Raw genomic sequence first — 23,461 nt, 5'->3', positions numbered from 1 at the left:
CTCATTTTCTTGTACCGTACTCTACAAAGTCTCATTCCATGGTTGTTGAACTGAAACAAATAGTCTGATTTTGCTCATGACCCATCTCTGAAGCTACAGTACAGTGATTAAAGGCTCACATTTCTTGGCCATGGAGAAAATGAGATTTAACTGAAGACTTACAGTGATGTAAACATAAATATATGTTCCAGAAAATGCTAAAATAATAATTTTAGCTGGATAATCAAGTGAAATCCACATCATTTTATGACAAATCTACATCGTAACTCTTCATATTAGTTCAAACCTCACAGTGTCTATGCTGCTTTGAAGCTTCTTTAATACCAGTTGCAGTTTTTAAAATGGAAATGTGTCCATTGGTGTGCCAATTTGGCAGGAAAGTAAGTGACAATCTCTCATGACAAATACTATGGCTTTATAGCTCCTTCTTTTTTTCAGTATTGGCTATTCAACCTTGTTTTAAGAAACAAGAGCCATGTCTAAGTGTGTGGAAGCATGTTGTATGTTGAAATTCCCAAGACCTCATTAAAAATTTATTCCATTAATGAAAATTATGGCTTCAGATTTTTAAAAAGCACTTGGTTCTTTTTCATGTTAATGCCACGTCATTTTATTTTGTGAAAAACAGACCTAGAAATGGAGAAGGCATAACTTAAAAATAACTTGGGTTTTTATTAAAAATTGAACAAAATTAGCTTATTCTGATGGTTATTCTACCCAAGTTCTATTTCCATTTTTTACATTTTGAAGAGAATTTATTCCAAACAATTTTTTGCAAGTGAGAGCTGTGCTCGTTCTCCTAACATGAAGAGTAGTTTCTGGGAGACACTATATTATTCTGAATCTTCCATGGTTGAAGTAATTATCTGTGTTGACTACTGCTGGTTGACTACAGTCAGAAACATAACAGTACTAATAACAGATCTAGTCTGTGAAAGAGGGTTGTCATTTGCAAGTATATCTAAGCATGTGCACACCTTTAAGTGTATCAGTGCTGCTGAAATTTTCAGAATGAATCCCAGCATTAACTGTCCTCCTAGTCAAGCTGTTATTTCTTAACAAGGAAAGCTCTCCTGAAGCTGGTGATGACTTCGAGTCCTAAAACGTACTTATGACTTTGCCAATGTGTTTTTAAAGACCCTTCTGTTGGAAATCAACAAACTTGGAAACCATGAAGGATGTACTGCATTTCCCTACCTGACTAATTGGTATGTAGAATAGCTGGTGAGGACACTGGGGCAACTTGACCTTTTTCTTTTTTTTTTTTTTTTTTCTGAAAATGTGTAGGCATTACTATAGCTGTGTAGGCATTTCTTTTGACTTTTTAAAAATTTTATTTAAATGGAAAACAGAAACTGGTGTAACTAATCTTTGAAACTGAAGAAATATCTATTATACTTTTAGCCATAGGATGTCACCAGAGTACAGAGAGTACTCTGTGATTAAGTATTGTGGAGTTGATTTACAGCTTTCTTTGGCTGTTTATTTTGCAGTGTGAGAAATGCAGTCTTGCAGAGGCTTTCTCAGATCAGTTGTTGCAGCATCTTGACCAGTCCACCGTGACTTGGTTAGATTTACAGTATTGCATAAGACATGGGTTCGGGACCTAGTCCTGCTTCTGTAGGGGCATTCCTACAGGATGGTTTGGGGGCTGAAATGAGTGAGAAGTAAATGCATGTTGCTACATACTACAGTCTTGGTATTTCTGTGCTTTTTGTTACAGTGGGCTGTTTCTCAGAGGTCTTGGAAGCAACTTGTCTCTGCTGGAGTATGGTTTGATTATTTTGGGTGGTCCTGTGTAGAACCAAGAGTTGGACAGGTTGATCCCTGTGGGTGCTTCCATCTCAGGATGTGCTATGAGGGGAGTCAGAAGGGAAAACGCATCTGTTTCCATCCAGAATTGGTTGAAGAAAGGATTGAGGTGTGACATCATAGATTTTATTTAAGCAGCTGATAGGAAGAAACTTTGTACAGTGCTCTCAGATCAAGTTGTTTGAATGTGGTCCCTCTGATATGAAGTGAAAATTACTGTAAGAGGTGTAAAATTAAAAAAATAAAAAAGTAGTGATATAGCAATAGTAATTGGTACTGTGCTATACATGTGGAAGTCCACTCTTTACAGGTATTTCCAAACTACATTTTGATTTGTTCTTGGCCAGAAATTATTGGCAGATAAGAACATTTTGGGGCTGATAGAGAATCAAGTGAGACTTCTCCAAGCAAAAAAAAAAAAAAAAAATCTGAAATGGGAAAGTTGTTGAAACATGAGGAAATTAGGGAAAAAATACAATCAGTGGCAAGAAAACCAAAATGTGTTAGGCTCGAGATAACAGTGACAGGGAAGTGTCTGATGAAATATAGAAGATTTGAAGAAAAGTACATGTTTAAAAAAAAAAGTTGGAAGGTGTGTATTTGTGGCAGTTTAAGAGACAATTCAGCTGAACTACAAAAGTGAATAGGCAGATACTTGTAAGTTTGTTTAGGTGTTGGTAAGTCTGCTAAAAGTTATCTTTCCTCAGGTTTTGCTAGTGCCTCTCAGTGCTATGGAACTGCTTAGGAGAGCCAACAGCAGTCCTGTGAGGAGTAGTCTGCGGTTCTGACAGGCCAAGTTTAGACTTGGCATTAGCGGTGCTTTGTGTCTGTGCAGAATTGCTGCCTGAGGAAAACTTACAGAATCACTGCAAAGTTTGGGTAGGAAGGGACCTCAAAGACCACCTGGTTCCAACACCCACCGTGGGCAGGGACACCTCCCACCAGACCAGGTTGCCCAAAGCCCCATCCAGCCTGGCCTTGAACACCTCCAGGGATGGGGCAGCCAGAGCTTCTCTGGGCAGCCTGTGCCAGTGCCTCGCCACCCTCAGAGTGAAGGATTACTTCCTAATATCTAATTCTATCCTTTTTAAGTTTAAAACTGTTACTCTTTGTCCTATCACCACGCTTCCTTACAAAGAGTCCCTCTCCTCAAGTGCCACATTGGTACAATTTCCTTGCTTGGAATATTTGAGTTCTTGTTCAGCACTTTCCAGATGTGTTCCATCAGGAATGAGGGGACTTCTGGATGTATCAGTTCATATTTGGAAATGGAAAAGCAAATAAGGGGAAGATGCAAAAAGCCTCTAAAAATGTGTCCCAGAAATGTAAATATGGGCAAGAAGAGAAAGATATTCTTCTGTGAGAGGGTCAGAGAGGTTTAAATTTCACTGAATCATAGAATCATAGAATCATAGATCCATATGATCCAAGAGGCAAATACTAGCTGGATGAAAATATAATGTTTCAGAGTAACCACATTGTTTTTCTCGAATGTTGACCTATGGACATTGTATTTTTCATTTTTATCAGGGAAAAAATGAAAGATGGGATGTTTTGTAATACTTGCGGCTGTGTTGGATTGTAACCACATGGTCAAGAAACGAGCCTTTAAAAGTATCGCATGTGGCTTTTCTTTTTGCATGTTTTTCAGTTGTACATATGACCTTTTGATATTGTGAAATATAATCTTGGTTTTCATCAGTTTTTGGCATTTTTATTTAATTAAAATTCCAAGGTGTAATGAAGGTACTGTGACTGAAGTTAATCAGTTTAAGCCTTAAATTGCTGAAGGCATGTTGGCGTGCCATCTGCAGGCAAACACTAAAGATTGCCTTCATTTGAGGGAAACAGTGTCAAAGTAGCTTTGCAGGGCAAGTAGGCTTAGGAGGCAATTTGAAACAGTTTGCCTTGTGCTCTCAAAGCCAAATTTTCTTGTGTTTCTGCATCACTGCTCTCAGTTGGGGATAATCACTGTGTTTGCACGCAACTATTGATTTTTGTTGTGATAGCATTTGTTTTATTCATCTTTCCCTTTGATAAACTGGGTGCATGTGCGTGTGTGTGCATATATATGTATTTATATAAAAGGTAGAAGTTATTTGATTTTAAAGCTAGTTTGTCTTCTAGAATAAAAAGGTGCTGTTCTGGGAGATACCAAATGCTTCTCCTGAATTATATGCAGGTAGGGGGAGCAGACTGTGGCCTTGTACTACTGAAGTTGCAACTTCTGGAGCTTTCTCTTTGTTTTTAGTAGACCTATTTTCCTGTAAATTTTTCCTGTACATCCTTGAATTGGTTAGGATCAGATGTAAATAATCAATAAAGAAGTAGGATTCCAAATAAAGACTAAATTTCTTGCCTACTGAAGGTGATAACTCTAAGATATTTATTGGAAAGGACTGTATCTGACACATGTTATCAGGTACCAGCTCAACATCAAGTTGTATAATTTTCTGTTCTTGGTTATATCAGAATAAGTACTGTACTTCCAGTAGCTGTATTTTCAGGAAAGTACTTTTTTTCTTCACTGTAACAAAAGGAGAATCTTCTACTTGTGGCTCTAGGTAATTTTTTTCAATTTCAGTGAAGAATCTTACACCATTTTGTGAGTGTTGGATATTTTAAAAGATTACATCTTTTAAAAATAGGGTAAAGTGTTCTAAAAATAACTTTTTCTTATCAATAGTTAGCAATGCTGCTACTACAGCATGAGCACAAAGACTAGCTTCTACATGACAGCAAACAAAAATCTACCCAATGGGATGTCTCAGCCATGGCTACTTCAAATCCCAAAAGAAGAAAAAAGCTAAATATCCAACATACATCAGATAAGAAAACATGATTCTGGAACAAAGAAATGATTGTAGACTACAACAGTTTTATTTGGAGAACACTTAGAATTTTTGGACCAGGCATTCTTTGGAAGAATGAAGTTGCAGGAGGAGAATTAGGGGAGATAATAACAGATGCACAGAAGCAGACAAGGAATAGTATCCGGAACACCCAGTTTGTTGAAATAATAAGACCCAGCATGTTTAAGCCAAATAAAGGTAGCATATATGTAATAAAGATGATAGTTGTAAAATCTGAACAGAACTGAGGCTCATTCTAAGCTGAAGGGTGCTCTCTCCCCTCATCTATCTGAATTATTATTATTTTTTTTTGCTTATAGAAAGTATCCAAAAACATTTCAGGGTGTTAAATACAAGGTTGGTAGTAACAAGAAATACAGAAAATAGCAGAGAATGTGAGCAATTGAGGTGGTACGTGAGACTTCAGAAGCCAAGACTTAAGCAGTGGGAAGTTGACTTGGTATGCCAAATAAGCTGTATTTTTGCTTGTGTTACTAGGTGGTTTGCACGAGAGCACAAGTGTCTGAACTTTTGCTGCAAGCCAAGTGCTGTGATTATTCATGTTTTCTCCCTTTTCTTTCCTGGGCAAATACCACTTCTTTAGTGTGTTCAGGTGTAAAGTAGATGATCGATGTACTTGGAAATAAAAAAAAAAAAAAAAAAAAGTATTTTTTTGTATATGAAAGGTCTCTCTTAGATTTCACTTGAATAAATGAGTCTGGGTAGCTGTGGTGACTATATTTTAATTTAAACATCGGGCATTCTAACTACCCCTTGAAAAGCTACTTCTCCCTAGTGCTGCTTTGATGTTAAAATTAATTGATATGCTTTCTTAAGTGTGCAAGTGGGGCATTTTGTGGCATTTTTGTATGACTTTTGGGGCATGGATTTCAAAGAGTTCTTGCTCATAGTATGCATGTAGGCTCCAGGGGTGAGATGAGACCCCAGCAGCCTCGTAAGTAGGGACCACAGGGCAGATGAGCCAGTGGCTTCTCTTCCACCAGCATGTCTGTGATGGCAGAATGGGCCTGAGGCTGGAGGGAAGGGGAAGCCGCATGAAGGTGGTGCCCTGGGCTTGGGTTGCTGCCCTTATAGCTTGCCAAGGGCTCGGATTTGGGGTGTGCCAGGGGCTTGGCAGGCTTGGGAGTGCCCAGGCACTTCCCCTGTCCAGGCTTTCCCCCAGCACGCTTTGTCCTTGTCACTGGAGCCATGCTATTAGTTTTGGCATGCTGGAGATGCCCCCACCATTGCTGGTGCCCATGTGGATGATCACCTGTGCCATACCATGGCGTTACCCATCTGCTGGGAGAGGGGAGGAAGGAAGTGGTAATTGCATTGCATGTAACCCTGCTGCTCCCGTATCTACTAAGTTAAAAATGCTGTTTGTTATTAGCATCTTTATTTTTATTTCTGGAAGACAAAAATGTACTAGTAGGATGATGAATAATGTGTTTATTGTGGGTATCGATTGCTTTCACTTTGTGATGAATCTGAAATGCACGCACTTAGAAAATCCAAGTAGGCATCATGCACTTGATGTGTTCGACTGAATCAGAGGTCCGATAATTTGTTCAGGAAATTAGCCCTACCTGACATGCATCTGAAAGAGCATCTCTTTTGTAACGTGTACTGTAGAGCAGGATTATTAACTGAAAAACAGTATCAACAACAAAAACGCAGTAGGGAATTTGCATGAGATTGCCCTTTTGTCCTGCAAGCTGTGGCAGCATCAGAAGTGTGAATAAATTGTACAGCAAGGAGTGGTGAGAGTAGCCTGGTAATCAAATGTTGTGTTACATCTAACACTTGTCTGGTGAGCGGGGGCTGAAAGTCAAGTGCCTGCAATCACCAGAGAAGTGTAGATGCATTTTCATTATAAATTAAGTAGCCTAATCATGTTTGGTTGGGTTTCAGTGTTTTTTAATTATCTTAGGCTCTTCCCCAGCAAACCAAAATACTCCTATTCACTGGGGCCAGGTCGTTATTGGAGTGTGTTGATTAACTGCTCATTTGTTTTCAGCAGGGCAAGGTGTGGCACTGGTAGGGCCTCTGCAGCCTGACTCAGGTGGATCGCATCAGCTGAGATGTCATCCATACCCTGGAGGTAACCTGATGTCATCTCCGGGTGATATTTACAAGTGATGGGAAATGCACAGCTGTATTTAACAGTGACTTTGTTTCAATAAAGTCTGTAACAGATTAAGGTTGGAAATCAGGAGACATTTCTTCTTAGGAAGAGCAGTTGAGCATTGGGAAGGGTTGCCCAGGGAGGTGGTGTCATCACTGTGCCTGGGGGTGTTTAAGGAAAGGTTGGCCCTGGTGTTTAGGGACATGGTTTAGTGGGTGACAGTGGTTGTAGGGTGATGGTTGGACCAGATGGTCTTGGAGGTCTTTTCCAACCTTAATGATCTTATGTTTCTAAAATACTGAGAACTACAGGAATAAACTAGGCAAATTATCCCACTTTTTAAAGTGTTCTAGAACATATAAATCATGTATACACTATTTTTTTTCTTGAATTCTTTTATTCAAGTTAAGTGTGTTAGATCACACTCCTTTTCATTTAAAATATCATGTTGCAAGACCCATGGATGCTCTAAGATCTTTCTTTTAGTCCACAAGGGAGGACAGGACTGGGGGTAGGGAAAAGCAACAACTTGATCAGTAGGTGCAGCATTCCAGTCTGTTAGTGCCATCCTACATCTGAATGTCATTCAGGGAAACCCCAAAAGATGAATGGGTTGTTCATTTGTTATGCAGTGACAGCAGAGAGTCACCTTATTCAAATAATCTGGCTGGTGGTGTCAGTGTGGCAAAACTCCAAGTTTCAAGTGCTGATGCCTAGATTTTTCTGCATATTTGTTTGTTACTGCAGCATTGTGAAATCTATAGGGAAAAAAGATACAATGGATCTAATCCTGTAAAGTACTGAAACTCCAGCAGGTGCTGAAGGAGTTCGGTGCTTTGTGGCAACAGGTCCACTAATTGTTTGCCAAAACAAAGAGCAAGTAAGTGTTCGTGACTTCACATCAATGATCCCAGTAAATCCTGGCATCTTTTAGAAAAAGTATACCAAGGCAAGGCCTGTTTGCAGTTTATTAATGTTGTCAGATTTAGTCTTCTGATGGAAGGATGTGAAATCATTAGGGGAGAGTTCTCCAGTACTTATGGACATTCATTCACTTAAGTTCTGGCTGCGAAGTTAGAATTACTCTGCTCTGGGAATCTGTGTCCTGCTGGTTGATACTCCGCCAGATTGGTACTTTAATGTGTATGTGACTGACATTGGAAATGCTGCGTTAGCTAAATCCTAACTTGCGTTTAGATGGATAGTATTTAGAATAAACAAAGTCTGCCTTAAATGTTCTGCTCAGTCATTCTGCAGCAAAAAGCAACAATTGAATCTGATGGAGTCTGCTAGCATAGGTGTAAAATATTGAGTATAAAGAAGGTATCAAGGAAGAGGTTGGAAGAGCCTTCATGACTTTCTGTGGTTCTGTAAAGCTACATGAAGTAGAACTATAGAGAAAAGCAGAGGCAACCTGCGGAGTGTCAGTCATGAAGGTTATGGTCATGCAGATGGACAGCTAAACATCAAACCAAAGCTCTAGATGTTTTGTTTTACTCTTTTAATCTTGGTTGGTAGGCAGATTTTCTTAGTGACAGCATTGCCAATGATGAATCTGATTTGGAAAGTTTATTGGCAGACTTGAAAGGTAACAAAGCAAGTTAATATTCTTGTAGCATCATCTTTCAGCAATTTGAAAGGTTTGAAAAGTGTTCGTCTATGCTGTTAATTGAAAAACATCTAGAAAGAAGGTGCGAGTGGTATCTTAAAAATGATTCTTTTTGTCCCTGATGAAATATGCTGCTCAGTATTAAAAATGTCTGTCAAAACTTGTCTTGGTGGGAATTCAGTTGCATGTGTTGTTTGTGAGCATTTATTTATACCTGGACTGCTTCTGATATCCAAATCAATGAGTAGTTCCAAACGGCATTTCTTTTCATTTTCTGTTGTCTACAGTAATTTTTCTACTGCAGTATTTTTTTTCCCTAAATAACTCTGATATGCACTTTTAATCTGGAATGGGAAATACACTTCTCTGTCATAGGCTGGCTAAAGGTGTGTCATTGCTCAACCTTGAAAATGAAGCAGCTCTCCCTGGCTGGCAAAATGAAGATTTCAGACTTGTTTCTATCTCTGAATTGTCCTCAGGGATTGTACCTTAAAATCAAAAACCTATTATGCATGCACAGGGTTTTAGATTTGGTTTACAGGAATCTAAGAGTTGCTTAGTTTTTTTCAGTCTCCAGGACTCACTTATCAGGTGGGAAGGTAAGGGAGGCAATAGCAAACATATGCTGATATATGAAATGTTTCTATATTGCATTTAACCTCGTAGTTAACAGGAATACATACAGAATCTTGTGCAACAAAATTGTGCTTTTCATACAGTAGATATTAAAAGATTGTTACTTGATTTTAATGATCTGTACATTCAATTTTCTACAGGAAATTGAGGGTATGGGAGCATAAAAATCTGTCTTGTTTATACTGGTCTGAAATAAATCTTTTATTTACTTGAACCAGAAATAGAACCAGAAATATTTTCTTAAGACAAATTTCTGTTTACAAGTCAACCTCAATGAAGTTGTAATTTGATATCATAACTGCAGTTTCACAGTAAGGTCTTCATTAAGACAGATAATGACTCCTGCTGCAAGACCCAAGACCGTTATTTTCTACCTGTTATGCTTAACTCCAGTTATAATGTCTAGTTATACATCTACAAAGTCGAACTCGTTGGGACTGTAGCTGTATGGCACAAAAAAAGGTATGTTAGATATCTTTGCTGTGGATCCAAAGTGGCCCCAGGTATCCTGAGTCCTATGTGTAAAGGATTGTGCAAATCGCTTTGTATTTAAGTGTGTCATTTCTTCTCATGCTACAATGCGTTTTAGACTACTCTTTTCTTTTGTTCCCCTTTTATTCCAGATACTTTTTTTTGCCTTGGAATATTTGAAAACTGTCAGTTATATAAGTAAGATAAATACAAATAGAGTTTTAATGTTTATAACTGATTTTCTTTTTTGTTTTTTTTCAAATAGGAATGAACATCTGCACAGATGCTCTCAGTGCAAGGTTGCTAAATACTGTGGTAAATCTTGTCAGGTAAGATGAAAAATTACAGCTATAAAGCACTGAAGAAAAACAAGCATTTGAATGCTTAATTTACAGGGTCTCCATACATTTTCCACACTGTCACACCTCCAAATTTTTTTGTTTGTAGTTACAGATGGAGAGCAAACATGTCGCCTTGTTTAAATTTTCTCATAGTTACAAATATAAGACTGGCAAATACCTGATTGTAATCAGAGATAAAGAAGGAACCAAGATGAAATGTGTGGTGTTTGGCTATGCTTGGTTAGAGGGGGAGGAAGACTTCTGGTTGCAGGCTGAAGTTTCTAAGTCAGTTTTGCAGTAAAACAATCTGTATTTCAAGAATAATCTTTTCCATGATAAAGGATGTTCCCTCTTTTTTAAGAGGAAGAAAGCTGTGAGAATCTGGAGAGAAGAGAGCCTTGGGCAAAACTGTAGCTCTGAGGAGGATATCACAAAGATGGAGCCAGGCTTTCCACAGTGATGGGTGGTGGGATGACAAGGGACAATGGAAATAAGTTGAAGGAAGACCGCTGCAGGTGCAATAAAAAGAAAAACTTTTTAACCTTGAGGACAGCAAAGAAATATAACAGGCTCACTAGGGTAGTTGTGCCATCAGTGTGTTTGGAGGGTCTCAAGACCCTGCTGGACAAAACTCTGAGTGGGGTCTGACCCTGGAGCTGACCCTGTTTTGTCACTTGAAACCTCCAGAGATCCCTGCCAATTGTTAATTATCCTATGATTTTATCCTATGAAACCTTTCTTAATGGTGTTCAACCCTAAAACTTGAGTTTTTGTGTTTGGGTTGTTTTGTCACTGGAGCTTGTGCACAGAAGTTGGCAGGACATGGTATCAAATGGTCACACGGGTGGGTGACTGCGTAAGGTGTGATATGGTATAGAACCTGGCACCTGAGATTGAAACCGTATAGTTGCCTTATAGAACCCTTCAGTTTTTACATCATTGCTCCTAGCATTGAGTGGTAATTTGGTTGTTTTTCCTAAATAGAGAAAAGTGAAGAAAGACAACTAATGGTTGAAATGAAGTAGTAGTGATCTTCTATCAAAGGTATAGGAATTTAACTGCCGTCATTGACCTTCAAATGATCCTTTCACATCTTATGTGCTTTGGAAGCAATTCTGCCTTAGTATGATCTGCAACGTTCTCAACAGGCCAGAAACCCCTCCTTTTTGGGATTAAAACATATGGAGGTAGAAAGGAGGAAGATATGTCATCTTGATTCATTGTACAGCAAATGCGCACAATGTACATTAGGTGCTTACTGTAGCATCCATAATAATGCCACAAGTAGATTTATTATGGAAAAATATCACTGAAGAATATAAAAGACCAGAGTTATTTGTAAGGTAAGTTCAAAACAAATATGTGTCAGGAGAGTCTTTGAGAAATCTTCTGTTGGCAAGTCTAATGTGGAATGCAACAGCATGCAGCACTCCCTGTGCTGGCACTGACCTGCACGAGCAAACCTGCAAGGTGTAACACAGTAGCCTCTTATAGCCTAAGTTGTAATAGCAGTGAAACTAGGAAATCGGGCTTCCTTTGAGAAAATAATTACATGTATGTGAACACACTTCAAAGATTTGCACTGGATCATCTGAAGTCATCTGGGGCATCTTTGCTTTTGGCTTCCAGCTCTAGGCATCTTGTGCTTGAAGCCAGCTCCACAACTGTAGGTATTGATTTCAGTGACGCAGGCTAGAGCTCCTGTAAGTCATCTGCACTTAACATGTTATGTATTTACTGTTACATAGTATCATGTGCTATTAATATCAATACATTAATATTGAATTTATATTATATAGTGCTTTCATATATTAGGTGGCAATTGAGAATAACTGTAAAAATGTTTTTTTCTAGACAAAACGGAATTTATTGGGATTGACAGCTCAGGGCAAATGATATGAATAAAACTCAGACCAATCAGATCCATTTTCTCTTAAGTACTGTCCACTATATCATATTTCTTTTGAAAAGCTATCTAAACTGCTCTGCAGCTCTGCTTTTATAGCAGCCCTTAGCAAAGATTTTCTCAGCCAAGCCCAAGCTTTTGTACTCAGCCTCTGTAGATTTAGTGCAATTGCTTAATATGTGCATTTGTAATTGAACTAATTGCTGAGCAAAATAAACAGCAGGGTATTAAATCAAATTGCAGTTTTCAGATTTAAAAAGAACATTGGCAAAACAGGACAATTTTATTTTTCTAAATACAGACCAACTTAGAAATGCATATTGTACAGCTGGATTTACAATTTACACTTTAGTTGAAGAAAGATTTGATTCTGGAGTTTTCTGGTTAATACAGGAAGTCAAATAAGAAAGTAAACTGACTTTCAAAAAAGAAAAGTCATTAATCTGAGCAGCTGAACTAGGTTTATGATAAAGGTAGATTTTGAAGGAAGCAACTACATTCAGCAGGGGATTTCAATGTTAGGATGTACCAAAATGAGCCATTTTAAAGCTCATTTAAAAGATTTTAACAGTTCATTTTAAAGATTTCTTGTAGGAATCTTCACTTGCTTAAAATATCAGGTGGTTAAGAAAGTGTCTTTGCCCTAGCATGTAAAGGAAGAAACACACTTTTGAAAGATGCTTCACTTACCTTGCAAAGTGTTATCCTTCAAGGAGGTGTGTGGGTATGACAAGGAGTAGAGAACAAAACTACATGGGAATTGGAGTTCAAGTTGCAGAAGTCTTCATTATGTTGAAAATGAATATTTTGAGTGTATTGTGCCAAATTTAAGAAATCCCTGTTATCTCTTTTCAGGCCGGTTTGAACCTGTTTGGTTTCACTTTAATTTAAATAAATAAATAAACAAACAAAACAAATGTGGGACTGGAAGTGAACATGAGATTCTTTAGGCTGACCTGTTACACTGAATTCTTATTTCAGAATCACTTATGTAGGTCTTTTAATTTATTTATTTTTTTTTAGTTGGACCTCATTGACTTTTGCCCCTTCTTGACACTTCTCTGCTGCAGCACCTTTCCCACCTGCTGATACCTATTTTCCCTAATTTACTAGCAGTGTTAGATATGTTTTGTGTCTCTCCAAACATAGTTACCACATCTGCTTCACCTTATAAGCACTGTTGTGATCTCCTCCGGCAGTGTTTATTAATTTGGTGTGTCCCATAGACTGGGGACCAGTGATGTAAATGAAAATCCTCAACAAGTGGGGGAGTCACTTCAGGAAGAATTCAGAATATGCCATCATGAAATATTTTTTATGAAGTCATTTCAATAATAAGACACTTTGTAAAAATTGAACAATCCATTGGAAACTACAAATTCTGACATTTTTAAATAGCCATTACATCCCGATGGGAAAATATTCAACTTTTTTTTTTTTTTTTGGATGAGATGTAGTCTTTAATTGCTTTCCATGAGTGCATTAATCTGCAGGCAACATTCCGCTTTTCTTTTGGTGCTGTAGAGGAGATGAGGGGAAACCTTAATTTTGTAAATAATGGCTTAGGGTCTTTCCTAGGATTAGGGACTATTTGGAGGTGGGATAGTATATCTCAGTGCAAGAACAGACATGCATCTCTGTGAAGGCGAAACAGGTCAGCTGAAAGATAGGCAAGATCTTGTGGGCAGATGGAGGTGTTTGTGCCGGTGCCCTGAGCCAGCAGGAGGTGATGCTGGGGCTGCATTAAGTGACACATGGTTGTGTGCTGGTGTTTGCATATTGGTTTGGCCAGGCAGGCTCTCAGTCTGCCACCAGTAAGCAGCTCTACACTGCAGTAAGTTCTGAGCAGTTTGGGCTCTCGTCCCTTCTCAGTTGAGTAAAGGCTGAGGAATTGCAGATGGGATACACTGGGCTTGAATGAGAGACACTGACCTAGGAGGGATTTTCTTTTTTAGTTTCTAAATGAAATGAAGTCTGTGGAAGGACGGCCAGGTACTGCCCTGTACTTCCCTGCAGTTTGCTTTGCTTGCTTCCTTCTGGGAGCGTTTGTTTTTGATGGGGAGGGTGGTGGTGGTGGTATATATGTTGGAAAAACTGGAAGGACTTCCCTGACAGGGAGGGAGCAGGGCCAGACCAGGTGGTCTGCAGGATAGTATTTGCACTCATGCTGTTTTGGGGATGTAAAACCCCTGCCTGAAATCCAGAACATGCAGAGTTCAGAAAACCTCCTGTGGAGAACCGTGGGACTAACATAAACCCAGCAGTAACTATCATTAGAGACTAGCTTTAAAACTAAGTCTCTCCAGGATCACAGGTTTTCATAGTCCATATAGTTCTGTAATTTGTATCCTTGTTGTATTGATAGTGAGAAGGAATAGCGCTGCAACTCATTACACCTGATGTATTTGGAGCTTCCCCCCTAGTCAGCAGGGAAGAAGTGAGTGGCAGTCCCTGTTCCAGCAGGCTTCCTGCAGATGAATATGATTCCTTCTTGGCATCAGTTGCAGCCAAACACTGCTTAGAAGAAAGCATCTGGTATAACCATTGTTCTCATAGGGAAATGCATCTCCAAGAAACGTGACATATTATGCTGTGTGGTACTGCATATTTTGTCTCATTAGGGCTTTATTGGTTGGGTATGCTATTAATCATTTTAATGTCACCTTTAGCATACTTGAAATTCTGTGCAGTATTTATGTAAGGAAAAAAAATGACAGATAGAGGCTTGTTCCAAAGAACAATTTTAGTTTAAGTGGTATAAAAATGCCAATATAATTATATTACAGAGAATGACGTCTGGACATTTACAAGCATGACCTTGTTTCTTCTAGACAAGAGTAATTCTATTCACCGGTAGATACTTAGCTTTTATTTGTCAGACAGTGTGCAGCACTAACTGTTTTTGGATTAATGCCTTCTTGATGTCATTTTTTTCCCCTTGTAGAGTTATGGGTAAAGGAAATGAAATCAGAAATCTCTTATGTATCTGAAGGAAATAAAAATTACAATTTATTTATTATGTGTAAGCCAAAGGCGGAGGGAGAACCCACAATGAAACAGAACAATGCTACTGGTGCTGGTCTGGTTACCTGAAACAATTACCCTGCTTCAATACAGCTTAAAAAAATATATTGCATTATATTGCATGATAGGCTTTGTAATCTTTATAACTGGAATGTCAGTGTCTACAGGTGTGATGTGGACTTGTACATTTCACTGTTGTTCCCTCTTTTTTATTGCTGAATGTATAATTGCTTTGTAGTAGATATTTTATTATTTTCCATGTGGCAGTTACCTTACAAAAGCTGGTGTTTTGAGTTTTTTTTTCTTAATGCATGTCTGTGAGAAAATGTCACCTTCACAAGCTTTTGGTTATTCAGAGTTATTGTCACCTTAACAATTGTTTGCTGTGTCCTATTTTTCCAATTTGCTTTTAAAAAGGTATTAAAAAAAAAAGCTCAGTGTCTTCAAACCTATACTACAAATATATGTATTAAATATTAACATAGTAAGTCTTTACATAAGATGGTCTTGAAGACGTTTTTTAAAGTATAAACAGAATTTTGAGCTTGGAAAGACAGAAGGCAGAAAATAAAAAGATGATCAGACATTGACTCTGTATTCCAGCATGAGTTTCTTTTTCCTAGAAACTCCTTGTTGCTCTTCTGCACAGACTTGGGGGGGGAGACACATTTCAATATATAGCAGCTTTGCCTTCCCTAACCTTGTCATTCCTTCTCTGCTCTGACAATGTTACTCATTGTAAGCCATTCTGATAAAAGTGATCCATGAATTAAAAAAAATCAGGTCCAAGTAGTACATGCAGCTATATCCTCTTTGGTTCCTTCTATTTTGGTCAATTTTGGTTACTGCAACCATTCCTGGTCTCTGAGCTCTGGACATATCATCACTGGTCCTGCCAACAGTGGATGTTAATGCCTAACCAGGTCAGGTGGCTTTGGGAGTGTTTTTTTTTCGGCATGGGGAACTTGATCGTTGCTTTAGAGCAGCTGCATCAGAACTGGGATAGCTCAGGGAGTTTTAGCCTCCTTTCTAGTTATCTCCAGTCTTGAGGAACGCACAGCTCCATCTCTTCTTGCCACAATAAAATGAGAATCAGAGCCCATTTACTTACTGAATTAAAAACTCAGCTTGAATGGGGATATCAATTTAAGCTGCTGATGCTATCATTGCACAAATGAGCATGTTGCACAAAGGTAAAGAAAATTGTATAGGGGGAACATGGAAACAAAATTAGAGGTATTTCTTCTAGGTTTCTGTACAGTTTTAACATTATCTTTACATATTCACAGAATCATCTAGGTTAAAAAAGACCTCCAAGATGACCTAATCCAACCTCTGACCTAATACTAACATGTCCATATCACTAAGCTCTACAGCTAGACATCTTTTAAAGACCTCCAGGGATGGTGACTGAACCACTTCCCTGGGCAGCCCATTCCAAGGCCTAAAAACCCTTTCAGTAAAGAAGTTCTTCCCAATTTTCAATCTAAACCTCCCTTGGTGCAACTTCAGCCCATTCCCTATTTTCCTATTTCTGGGCATGTGGGAGAATAGTCCAACCCCCCACCTTGCTACAGCCTCCTTTAAGGTACCTGTAGAGAGCAATAAGGTTGACCCTCCTCTTCTCCAGGCTGAACAAGCCCAGCTACCTCAGTCTCACCTTGTTAGACTTGTTTTCCTGACCCCTCACCAGCTTTGTCGCCCTTCTCTGGACCCGCTCAAGCACCTCGATGTCCTTCTTGTAGCAAAGGCCCCAAAACAGTACTTGAGGTGTGGCCTCACCAGAGCTGAGTACAGGGGGACAATCACTTCCCTAGCCCTGCTGGCTGCACTGCCACATACAAGCCAGGATGCTGTTGGCCTTCTTGACCACCTGAGCACACTGCTGGCTCATATTCAGCTGACTGTCAACCAATACTCCCAGGTCCTTCTCTGCCTGGCAGCTCTCCAACCACTCATCTCCCAGCCTGTAGCTCTGTTTGGGGTTATTGCGCCCCAGGTGCAGGACCTGGCATTTGGCCTTGTTGAACTTCATGCAGTTGATCTCAGCCCATCGGTTGAGCCTATCCAGATCCTCCTGCAGAGCCTTCCTACACTCGAGCAGATCGACACATGCACCTAACTTGGTGTTGTCTGTGAGCTTGCTGAGGGTGCACTCGATCCCCTCATCCAGAGCATCGATGAAGATATTAAAGAGGACTGGCCCCAGTGTTGAGCCCTGGGGAACACCACTAGTGACCGGCCTCCAACTGGATTTGACTCCATTTACCACGACTCTTTGGGCCCAGCTACCCAGCCAGTTTCTAACACAACAAAGCGTATGCTAGTCCAAACCAAGAGCAGCCAGTTTCTTGAGGAGAATGCTGTGGGAAACAGTATTAAAAACCTTACTGAAGTCAAGGTAGACCACATCCACAGCCTTTCCCTCATCCACCCAGCGTGTCACTTTGTCATAGAAGGAGATCAAGTTCGTCAAGCAGGACCTGCCTTTCATTAACCCATGCTGACTGGGACTGACCACCAGCTTGCCCTGCAAATGCTGTGTGATGACTCTCAAGATAATCTGCTCCATGAGCTTCCCTGGTCCTGAGGTCAAACTAACAGGCCCACAGTTTCCCAAGTCTACCCTCTGGCCGTTCTTGTAGATGGGCATCATGTTTGCTAGCCTCCAGTCAAGTGGGACTTCCCTTGATAGCCAGGACTGCTGATAAATGATGGAAAGCGTCTTGGCCACTTTGCCACTTCTCTCAGTACCCTCCTTTTTATGCATTAAAGAAGATAGTATTTGAACAAGTATGGTAAGAACTGTGCTGTTGGAGAGTAGCATGCAACAGACAGAGTAAGGATTGCATAGATCAAGAACTGAATGGGGAACTTGAGAATGTTTTTGTTTTTACTACTCTTATTGTTGTTAAAAGTAAAGTAAAATTCTGGGGCAGCAAAATGGCAGTCCTCTTGTGTGACCTGCACTACTGTAGCTCCAATGTCTAGTACACAATTAATCTTATGTTAAAGGAAGTAATGGCTTGATGAAGGTGTTTTGAATAGATAATCCAGCCTGTGCTTCTCTACAATTGAGTGATAGCTGCAGTCTTAGGCTGTTTTGGTACAGCATGTGTGCTGCTGGTTTTTTGGCAGTCAGCATGAGATGTTGCCTGTGGTAGCAGCTGCTAATTCAGTAGGTGTCAGTACCTGAGGAAGGGCTGCCTCCTTCCTGCCCGTGGGAGCTGAGGGGGGGTTCCTGCCCCGGCCCGATTGGCCTTGATGCTGTTCTGGTTCTGTGTCCCTGGTCCGGCCAGAGGCCAGGCTGACTATGCTTATTGCTGTGCCTGTATAAGTTCGTGTGTGCATATATAGAAGTACATAAAACAGGGTATAAGTTTTGGAAAATAACGTTTTTTTTTCTTTCTCTTTCTTAAAAAAAAAAAGAAAGAAGCTTGGCTGGACCACAAGCAAGAGTGCAAGTGTCTTAAGAGCATCAAGCCTAATTTTCCTCCAGACTCCGTCAGACTTGCTGGCAGGATTGTTTTTAAACTAGTAAGTGACGTTTTTTTAGATGTATTCAGTGTAACAGTTCCAGATAAATACTTTTTTTCCCGTTACATTTTTAATGTAATTAAAAGTTAGAAAGCCGAAGTGACTAGGATTGCTGAACAAAATTGGGCTGCATATCGCATTACAAGGCTACCGATTAACTTGCAGAAATGCTGAAAGTATCAAGAGATACTAAAATGGACATAATTAACTTTAAGATGTCTGTTTAAGAGGTCTTAAATTTAAGAGGTCTGTTTGTGAAGTTTTCTGCCTGTGAGTATGGTATCATCCTAACCTTATTTCTGTCTAGAAAGAAAGCAGAGAAGGACACACTTTTTTTTGGCTCATACTCTTGAAGATATTGGTGCTTCCATTAATTTCAGTGGGAACCTCTTCTTTTTTTTTTCCTTCTATATCGGTAGTAAGGACAGGCATGCAGTTAGCTAGTCCTTTCTTTAGGGGCACAATCCCATCCTTTTATTGTTGAGTTCTCTTAATCTTGATTTGATTTCTTTTTCTCTATACTTTTTTGGAAGCCCAGGATGTTTGACATTCCAACAATATGATTAAATTATGTGGACTAAATTTTCAGTTAGGTAATTAGGCTTATGATTGGGATGGTAAATCAAAAAGGACTTACCGCTTTTTTCTTTTATTTATTTTTTCTGACCCTGCCACGGTGCTGTCCTTGAATAAAAATGTGCACATTTGTAGTGGTCTGAGATGATAAAATGTGATTTTAATATCTTCATTTGTACGTTGTTGGGAGGAGTGTGTGCATGTTTTTTAAAGGGCAAATATGTACCTAGCTATGCTATGCATTAATTATAGTCTCATGAAATCTGAGATTGCTAACCTCATAAATTGCTTTCAATTATAGTGTGAAAGGCCAAAGTAAATTACTAGGGGTAAGCTGCCAAAGTCAAGAAAATATATTAGTAGAAAGTGTCGTAACACCAAAAAAAAAAAAAAAGTATTTTTATGGTAGTTTACAGAAAGCATGGATTGACCAGATTTATGTTGATGCTGTTACCCTTATCTAATTATCTTACAGGCATATCACATTGAATAATCAATTTGTAGAATGTTTTCAAGATAAAACATGCTGTGTAAGTGTTAATTATCTGTTTTTCCCTACAGCTTAGACAATCAGTATGCATTTCTGAGAGACTCTACTCTTTTTCAGATCTTCAGTCAAGTAAGTAATTGCCAACCATATAGCAGGAAATGATTCCAAATTCTGTTTTACAGAATGGCGAGCCTATCTTATTGCACCTTGCCTTCTGAAAGTCTGCTACTGTAGTATAATAGAACATGGCATGAAAAACAGAATCAAAGGAGAGCTACAGGCTGGGAGGGGAATGGTTGGAAAGCTGCCAGGCAGAGAAGGACCAGGGAGTGATAGTTGATAGTCGGCTGAATATGAGCCAGCAGTGTGCTCAGGTGGCCAAGAAGGCCAACGGCATCCTGGCTTGCATAAGAAGCAGTGTGACCAGCAGGGCTAGGGAGGTGATCGTCCCCCTGTACTCGGCTCTGGTGAGGCCGCACCTCGAGTACTGTGTTCAGTTTTGGGCCCCTCACTACAAGAAGGACGTGGAGGTGCTCGAGCGAGTCCAGAGAAGGGCGATGAAGCTGGTGAGGGGCCTGGAGAACAAGTCCTACGAGGAGCGGCTGAAGGAGCTGGGATTGTTCAGCCTGGAGAAGAGGAGGCTCAGGGGCGACCTTATCACTCTCTACAGGTACCTTAAAGGAGGCTGTAGTGAGGTGGGGGTTGACCTGTTCTCCCACGTGCCTGGTGACAGGACGAGGGGGAATGGGCTTAAGTTGCGCCAGGGAGTTTTAGGTTGGATGTTAGGAAGAACTTTACCCAAAGGGTTGTTAGACATTGGAACGAGTTGCCCAGGGAGGTGGTGGAGTCACCATCCCTGGAGGCCTTTAAAAGACATTTAGATGTAGAGCTTAGGGATATGGTTTAGTGGGGACTGTTAGTGTTAGGTCAGAGGTTGGACTCGATGATCTTGAGGTCTCTTCCAACCTAGACAATTCTGTGATTCTGTGAAAGACAAAACTGCACCTGCTTAAACCTTTGTGGGGATGAATACATTGTTCAAAGATCAATGGAAAAAACATGCATGTCTTGCGCAAGCAAGATTTCTTCCACATTATTTGGCTTTAATATTTCTCCTTATTTTATCGTATATATTTTGCTGGTTTGGTTTTTAAAATTTACCAAATGTCCGTTTTTTTACATATATTTTCAACATACCTTTTTTATAATAAGGTTTTAGTTTTTCAATATTTATGGGTTAGTATATAAAGCTTCAAAATAAGTTCCAGAAAAAGGAAAGATATTTAAAACTTACAAGGGATGTGTCTGTCTTGCTCATGACTTCAGTGGAGGAAAAAAAAGATGAAATTGCGCAGATATCTTACGCAGATAAAAATATAAATAAAATAAAATTTTGCAGATATCTGTGGTTTAACAAGTTTCAGCTGCTGGGACAGGAAAAGAGGTTCATCACAATCTCTTAGCAGAGCTGTTGTTGAACTAGAAAACACTTTTTCCAGACATTGCAGTACCTAGAAGTTTGAAGACATGCAGGGGAAGAAATACATCCTTAGTTCGATCTTCTGTCTTGTTTAAAGGGATTTTGTAGATGGTAGCGTGAACTTTTTGATTATATCAATTTTTAATGTAATTCAGAGGTTTGGATTTAAAACAGCTTGAAATATTGATATAGTTAAATAGCAATAAATAAATACCATAAACTGGAAAAATGCAGTAACTACTAAGAAGTTTTATTTCTTTAGATCGTAATATTCTGTTGTCTTCTCCTAAATTGCAAGGAGAAAAGACCTTAAGGCAACAAATTGATCAGGATAAAGGGATTGCATTTCAATTAAAACAAAACAAAACAGCATTTTCTGCCATGGATATTCTAAAATTCTATAATACATTTTTTTTTGGAATTAGATAAGCATCTGATTTAAGAGCAGCTTTTCCAGGTGTTCCAATGACGTTAAAAGATGACTACTGACTTCTATACCCCATAACACAGCTGAGATCCAGAAAAAAAACAAAAACAAAACAACAACAACAACAACAAAAAACAACTCTTTTTGGTGCTATGTCTTGCCAATGGCTGGTTGGGCAGTGGTAGAGGAAGAATTGGGGTAAGAGGTTTCCTTTAAAAATTAAATACTAATAATTATATGGCAATTTCTGTAGTGCAGATTTTTGTGTAATTGGTAATTGCATAAAAACTGAGGTTTTAATAGTACAGCTGAGGAGGTGCTCTCAACTTCCTTTGACTTGGCTGGAGGCAAGGGGAATGGTGTGATACATGTCTGGAGAGAAGGCGTGAGCTGCAATGGAGAGATGGTACAAAAATCTGTAAACATGTCTAGAAGCTTCTCTTCAATCCTCATTCTAAAGGCAATGCTGCTACAGCCTGTGATACAGGTCAGATGGGCGCTCTCACCGTTACTGAATGAGCTGTTCCCTAACCTTATTTTACAAGGAAGCAAATGAGAGACCCACATCTACTGTTTCATCTGCGTTTACTTAAGAGCTTTAATAACAATTTGTTTGTGATCTTCTTAACTCCAAAGTGTTTGTGACTCCTCAATAACCAAAGCTGGTACTTCACAGAATATAGTGCAAATGGATAATGACACTTGCATAATCTCATGCAAAGTTTTTGGCTAACCACTTTTGCTGATTTCACAGCTACCTTGATATAGTGAAAATAATGTCTCAACAGTTTTGCTTTTAGAATGAAAAGCAAAGTCCAAAAGAATATTGTAGCATGGTGTCACAGCCTGGAGTCACTGTAGTGCTATTTGCTGCCACTGTATCTTCAGCAAGCTTCCTATTTACTGCACTATTTACAGGTTGTTGATGATAATTTGGGATTTACTTTCCTTTGTTATTGGTAGAATGCATATGAAAGTCACAGAAGTTTTTTTCATTAGAGATCTAAGTATAAAGGAAAAAATATTTCATTGAAGGAAATCATATGAACTGGAAATACAGGTGGTGATCTCAAGCAAGCAACTTCTCGGGAAGCATCTGTATAATACAAGATTGTTTCAACGCTATCATAAATATTATGGGTAGAATTCTAATTGATTCACATTTTTGTTGTTTTTAAAATCCCAAATATACAAAAATTGTCACTACACTATCTACATGTATGTCTACTTGACAATACTACTTTTTAAGTGTTACTTTATATGGTTGGTTGATTTTCAGTGTGGGTGACCTATATGCTTTTATTCAGTTTTTATGATGTTTTACACACTTAGGGATTCAATATCTGGTGAAATGTGTAACACATCTATTAAAAGCAAACAAATGAGGAACATTTGGCAGCACATAGCCCTTTATAAAGCTTTATTCCCCACTCCATAGTTCCTTCAAATTCATTGCTTTCTGAAGTGCTGATTAAGTAGGAGGTTAAGTGCTGGTTCGGTTTTATTATACAATGTTTTGTTACTTGCATGGTTTCACTGACTTGCTGTGTGTTAAGATGATTCAGAAATCAACTTGGCTTATGCTTAACTAGTTTCAGTATGCAGGAAAGTGTTTGTGTAGAGTAGTATGGGCAGATTTTTTGCTAGTTCACTTGTATCAGTATCAGGGATGCATAATTAAATGCCCATGCCTCAGTTAGAAACCATTCCACAAGCCTTTTATAGCATTTTTTTTTCCCATACCATGGTTCTGACAGCAAAAAAATGTTTCTTAGAAAAACAAAATGAAAACATTAACAAATTTTGTATTCTTTTTTTTTTTTTTTTTTTTTTTGGCCTTGGTTTCATGATGTGTTGTGAAAACCAGGTCTTGATCATTTGCCGTTAAAGGTCCTGTGGCACTTTTTGTGGGGATCATTAGCTCTGATGTCCTGGATGGAGTCCAATTTGAATAATTGTTTTCTGCTCCTGTCTCTCAAAATTCTCCCGGAAGTTCTAGTTGGATTCAATATTTCTTGTTCACATCTGTCCTAAACTGCATTCTACCTAGAAGACTTCCATTCTCCACTCTAGAGGTGCTTTTTTTTTGCCAATAGTAAAGCAAATCATGCCTGTCTTTGTCATAATACGTTTCAAAATGTGCATTATATAGTTGTATAGCTATAAAAAAGC

At 39.0% G+C, this 23,461-nt stretch overlaps 1 protein-coding gene across 5 annotated transcripts in view; it reads left to right on the top strand.

Moving 5' to 3' along the window:
• The window catches only part of SMYD3 (SET and MYND domain containing 3), a 375,834-nt gene that overhangs the window by 17,962 nt on the left and 334,411 nt on the right, over positions 1-23,461 (top strand). For all 5 annotated transcript variants that reach the window (XM_038176760.2, XM_027453858.3, XM_072035646.1 and 2 more), the window contains exons 2-4: positions 9,774-9,837; positions 18,209-18,316; positions 19,454-19,511. In XM_038176760.2, coding sequence (XP_038032688.2) covers positions 9,774-9,837; positions 18,209-18,316; positions 19,454-19,511 — 230 coding nt within the window. The remainder of the gene's footprint in view (positions 1-9,773; positions 9,838-18,208; positions 18,317-19,453; positions 19,512-23,461) is intronic.

Source organism: Anas platyrhynchos, chromosome 3, assembly GCF_047663525.1.
Source record: "Anas platyrhynchos isolate ZD024472 breed Pekin duck chromosome 3, IASCAAS_PekinDuck_T2T, whole genome shotgun sequence".
Taxonomy (NCBI): domain Eukaryota; kingdom Metazoa; phylum Chordata; class Aves; order Anseriformes; family Anatidae; genus Anas; species Anas platyrhynchos.
The sequence above is the reverse complement of the archived record's forward strand: the minus strand, read 5'-3'. Positions and strand labels throughout refer to the sequence as shown.